General features: G+C 44.0%; 1 protein-coding gene across 2 annotated transcripts in view; it reads right to left on the bottom strand.

Annotated features, from left to right (window-relative positions):
• Positions 1–4,425: 4,425 nt before the first annotated feature.
• The window catches only part of RTN1 (reticulon 1), a 587,255-nt gene continuing 585,680 nt past the window's right edge, over positions 4,426–6,000 (bottom strand). For both annotated transcript variants that reach the window (XM_069207015.1, XM_069207016.1), the window contains one exon: positions 4,426–5,429. In XM_069207015.1, coding sequence (XP_069063116.1) covers positions 5,387–5,429 — 43 coding nt within the window. In that variant the 3' untranslated portion in view covers positions 4,426–5,386. The remainder of the gene's footprint in view (positions 5,430–6,000) is intronic.

The following is a 6,000-nucleotide window of genomic DNA, read 5'->3' as shown; positions in this document are numbered from 1 at the left end:
TTCCAGAGGTCTTGTACTCTCTGCGTATAATCACGGAAGATCTGTATCTGTTTATCTTGTATTGTGGGTGGCTGTGAGCACGGACATGTTGAAGGATTATAGCTCGATCCCTTTAGTTGAACATTTGGGCTATAATTGCTCTGGGAGGTGCACTGGGGAGCTGCGCCACTGTCAGTGCCCTGTGTGTTTCCTTGATAGAGAAGAATTTAGAGAGGCATTTGGGTTTGAGTGTATTGACGATCCAATTTTCAAGGAAGAGTTCCTCAGAGGGACCTTCTGCATGCTCCGGGAACCTGAGGAAGAGTAAATTGTTTTTTCTAAATCGTCCCTCTGCATCCTCCCCACCCTCCTCCATGGGCGTCGCACTACACTTGAGGCCCACCACGATGGCCTGGACCTCTTTGATATCCATCTTGACTGTGGTAACATCGGCTTCAGTGTTTCGGTTACTTTATGAAGGTCCAGTCTAACATGGTTGATGTACATGGACATAGCGTCCATTTTCGATTCCAGTGCTTGCCTTGAACCCTGAATAGTGCCCTGTATCTCAGTTTTGCCCTGCGTATGTTCTGTAGATTCCTGGGCCGTCCGGCTCACCAGTCCTTTTTCCCGAGGGTGCGGGCCAGGCACTGTATACTACATTTTGGTATTAGTTTGCACTGCTTTTGGACCCTTGTCTTTCACCATTGCGGAGCCTATGGAAAAAGCCTAAGCAACAGAAGGAATCCCCCTGGTGACTAGCGGGGGCCGTCAGGTCAGGAATGCACATAGACAGGCAGTCCTAGTATTTCCTTTTTGACACCAGTTCACTCCTCACCACCGGGGGTTAGACAGCAGACATATGCTCGTGGAGGAATCTAAACAGGATCTCGTGCACCTCCCCAGTCCCACAGGCATGTCCCAACCTCACTCGGCCAGTGTCCTACCTGCCTGTGAATGGCTGGCCCACTCAACCTCTGCTCTGCTATTTAATGATAATGATGGCCCCTCTCAAGGGTTATTGTAACCTCATAGGTGAAGCGGGTCTCTGCCAGGACAGCCTATGTGGTTGCAGCAGAAAGAGCAGATCATCCTCCCATGGAGTATCTGGACTCCTCAGACAATTCTCTAAGCTGTAGGAGAGTTATCGGCCCAGGGCGAACCAGCAGCAGCAAACTGCGCACGTATCACCCATGTCCTCCAGGCCTCACACAGCAGTGCCCAGGACTCCAGCCACAAGTAGCGAGTCTCTCCTCAGCTTGTCCCTGGCAGGTATCTCGTCCCTTCTCCAGGGTGCGACCCTCTCCACCACACTCTGTCACTCAGGGCTCAATTATACAATTCTGTGGAACCACCTAACAGCCCTCATAGTGTAGCCTGCAGGATCACCAGCATCCAAATGCACCCTTCATGGGAGTGCCAGGACTGCGCCTGGCCCACGCGAGGCTCACCTTCACATGAAGCCTCAGCCCAGGCTTGTCCCACTGGTCAGTGTCTGTGACCTCTAGTCCCCACCTCAGCCATAGGAGATGCATCCCACCATTGGTCTTTCCAGCCCAGGCTCTTAAGTGTGGGTCTCCCGCAGCCCAGCGGGACACAGATTAGTTAGAGGTGGCGGTAGACTGCCCACTGTAAGTGTATGCTTAGGAGGAGGTCACTCGGCTCCCGGATTACACCATCCCCCAGAGCACCAGGTTGCATTAGGGCGTGTTCTCAGCCAGACTGCTTCAGGATCATTTCCTGGCCTGGCACAGCAGTTGGAGGCCCGATGTTAGTTGGATAGTGGTGCTGGGATTTGGAGGTATTCTGCTTTCATCCGTGGGGTCACAACATTAAAAGAGCAGCAGGATCCTTGTCGGGAGCTACGGCAGGGCAAGTCTAATCAGTCATCCTCGTTGGCCATGCCTCATAGGTGTTCAAAAGTAAGTTCATGCAAGGCATTGGAAAGGAAAAAAATAAAAAGGAATAAAAAAGCCTTCTGAGTGCTAAATACCAAATGAGGGACTCCAAATTTAAGAGGACCTTCAGGACTGGAGTTTTCAAAGGGCAGCAGCTAAAATTGAGATTTTAAGGCTCTACTATCAAATCAAATCAAAATGTATGTAGTTCCTAAAACCCAAACAGGTGAGTAGGCTATGCAGCAATGAAAGCTGCAGCCCAAGACTGGGCTCTACAGAAGTGAACACAACTGAACTGGAGCTAACAAGACTGCTAGTTATGACGCTAGAATTACAGGACTGGAGTGTGTAGGCATAAAGTTTGCATAACTGTTTATTTACTAGTTAAATAAGAAGCATCTAATCGGAAGAGTCAGGCCTATATTAGCCCTGATTGTTTGGTACGAACACATTGCTAAACATAGACTGACAGCCATGATAGAATGGTGAGCAAGCAATGCCTTCTGGGACTACCATCACTGATGGCTACCACACTATCATTTTCCCACAAGAGGCCTGCGAGAAACCTGGAAAGAAAATTCCTGCATATACCCAGGCAAGTGAAAGTGAAAAGGTTTGTACCTGGGAACCGGAGAAACGCTCTGTGTAGACTCCAAGTGCTCTGAAATGAAGCATGAGGTCTGTGGGCAAGAATGTAAGTGCTTTGCGACAAGACTTAAAAGTTTTGTGCAGGAATACAAGGGCTGAAGTACATACATTATGAGGTGCCGGAGTTAAAAAGCATGGCTTTTCCCCACCTGCATTCTGAAGAGCAGACCAAAAGCACTTGGCTCTTTCTGGACAGTATACCAGGCGAACAGTTATGAGACAAGAAGACTGCAGGGCATTTAAGTTGCATCATTTCTGTGCAAGCACAGCTCAAAACTGATTTACAAAAATTAAGCCTAAGTGTAGGGTAGTTGCATGAATTTAGCAAACAAATTAACAAGTACTAGCATCTCATGGTAGGGAGATGTATCAGCATTTAAAAGTGGAATCAATTAAGGTGCGGCTGGTTAAATGATTGTTTCTCTTGCAGTTATAGCAGTTTTCCACGTTTCGGAAATAAGCACTCTCCCTGACCTGCACACACCTACACTGTGAAAATATCCTTTTACAAAAGCTTACGATCGCTGCTGACAGCATGCAGTAAAGTAGCAGGGAGGAATGGGCTACCCACAGTGATATATGAAAGGATTGCACGCTGTATAGCCCCGACTGTTATAAAAAGCATACGTTAAGTGGGTAACTAAAACTAAAATGATCCTCAAATTTTTGCCTAAATATAACACAGCTTTGTTGTGAAAGACAAATAAAGACAAATCTCTGCACCCAACCACAAGGCCTATTTCCCATCTGAAAGGAGAAATGAGTGTTTACAGCCAGCTACTAGCCAACCTAGAATCTTCTAATTTACATCTTCTGTTTTCGAAAGTGCAGCAGATGTTTGTCGCTGGGAGCTCAACAGCAGGTCAAAGCAATCTTTTCATACCCATGGCAGATTTTCCACAGATGCTTGAGCTCCCAGTAGGCTGGCTTCGGGTGAAGCATTCTACAGAGTCACGTGGGCCTGCCTGTGGCTGATCCTGTCTAAAGACAGACAATGTGGTCTTGCTTAAGTATGAATGAGAGGTGATGAAGGTGACTGGGGCATCAGCAAGGGGCTTCCAATGATTCTATGACACTATATCGAGGTTAATAATGTCGGCCTACAATAATATCACTAGCAGGACACTGCCTACCACAACATCATCATTTTAAGTAAATTGTTACTATTTTTACTCCACATCACCTAATTTAATTATTTGACAATTATTTTCACCTACTATCCTTTCTTATGCTTACCTTGCAGAATAGTGGACAGTTTGAAGTAGTGGATGCAATATTATTGTCATTTGACCTAAGCATATGAAAAAAGTAGGGCACACCCTTACAATATACTAATGCATGTAATATGAATGCTAATAAATCTTAAATAACTTGTTGTATTGTTTGTAGGATTTATGTAACCCTAATCCAGTCCTATATGAATATCTAGAAATTCAGCTTTGCCCAGACTTCAACTGGTTCAAATGAAAAATAAAACTATAGAACAAACGCCGTACATATGTCTTTAATTTATTCTAGTTATACCAAGATCAGGTTTTAACATCAACCACAGTGGCCTGTAACATACAGCGAATGTCCTCGTGGTGTACATGCTAAGGACACACGCAATAGTTGCTGTGTGGGAAGCAACTTTCTGGGAGGACTTATCTCAAAAACACCCTTCACCTCTGGAGGGAAGAATTGAATACCCGGCTTTTCTCCAACCTCTAGCTAACATTCCCCATCTCGAATAAACCATCTGTCACTTAGCATGAGACTTTGGCGACACTTTGGGTCTTACACATTTCCGAATAAAAATTCGTAAATGGAAAAAATAATTACATTTTCCCCGGTATCCATAAACACTTACATTGTCTTATCAGATGTTTAATGCACATGAGAAACTAGCACAAAAACAACGTTCTGTGGCACTAGAAAGTTTATTTCATGTTCATTCTTTACTCAAATACACATTGAGATACAGTGACTGCAAAACAAAAAATACAATCGTTTTTCCTGTGTCATTCTTTGCTGGAGAAATTGTGCAGGGACAAAAAATACAGACCTGTCCATTTCCACTTTCATATACTGGGTGCTTGCAAGAGTGTACATTTATCTGGGTTAATTGGTATCTGTCAATGCGAGCAGACAGAAAGCTGTGCACATTTAATAACATTAATTTCTGCATTCGGTACGAAGTACATTAGAAGTGCAAATATTCAGAGTTTGTAATTAAGTTGTCAAGAGCTACAGAGGATGTAATACTAATTGTAATACACTTAACAGGCTGAAACTCTAAATACCGGACATTTATCACCAGTTAGTCGATTGTTTACATCAAGACCACTGGATTCTTCATTGATACAAAACTGGTCACTACTGCAGAAGTACAGTACACTGTGTTCACGTTTTGTGGTAAGAAACACCAAAACATTAGTCAACAATTCCATAGAGTTAAGAGAGAAAAACCCATCCAGCAATCCAGTGACATAGAAGCAATGTGTAACTATTGCGTCAGTGCACTAAGCGTAAAGCCCTAGCCACATGTCACATTTTAAAGCACTGCCAAGATTAAAGAGGACAACACAAACAAAAGTTAAATATTTAATGAGGCTTCCAGCATCATGCACTTAAAAAGCAACAGAAACCCCCTACCTCTAGAACACCCTTCCCCCTCAGTATACAGGAGTGTCAGACACGCACGACTGCAAGGATCCTAAGAGGCGCGAGTCAGCATAAAAAGAGCTGTTTCCGCCTATGAGTGGTTTTAAGACCATGGTGTTGAAAAAAATGGTACAGGAAAACTGAGATGATGTATTAGGAATGCTGTCTTCACTCCGGCCACCCCAAGATTTTAAAAGTCGTATTTCTTGATGTTCCGTTTACTCTGCCTTTCTTTTGGTGCCAGGAATTTTTGCTTGGACTCTAAAAAATAAAAGAAGAATTTAGAGGTGCCATATTGATCTTTCATTGTTATCTTTTTATTGTGGATTACAAAGCCAACGGTGCCCTGACCTATGTTTGGGTAAGAATGCTCTCTTTGACAGCTTTGTAATGAAATCTTATGGGCACCATCATTGGGCCTCTAGCTTATCCTGTACCTTCTCCTGTCCTGGTGCAAAGATACATTTATATTCAGTAATGCTAATAATGACCCACAAGGTTATTTGTGAATTGTTTGAGATTATTAGCACCACCACATATCTTTTCTTTCTCTATTCAAGTCATAATGTAGGAAGAGTGATACATATATGAACATTTTACCATTCTGGGTGTTGGCCATTAACAGTAGAATCTGGGCTTTCGGTACCCCTGATATTGCTGACCTTGGTCTTCAACCTGGTAGAGCGAGCATCCCAAGACCTCCGAATGGGGAAATGGAGACTGACCGCTGCAAGCTCTTTATTCTCCAGCTGCGGTTTATGTCTGATACATATGTCTAGAGAGCCCCAACTCAAAGACACAGGAAAATGTATCTCATGGGTGCGGGAACTTA

Source organism: Pleurodeles waltl, chromosome 9 (genome assembly GCF_031143425.1).
Source record: "Pleurodeles waltl isolate 20211129_DDA chromosome 9, aPleWal1.hap1.20221129, whole genome shotgun sequence".
In the NCBI taxonomy this organism is placed as follows: Eukaryota; Metazoa; Chordata; class Amphibia; order Caudata; family Salamandridae; genus Pleurodeles; species Pleurodeles waltl.
This window is presented reverse-complemented; position numbering and strand designations above follow the sequence as displayed.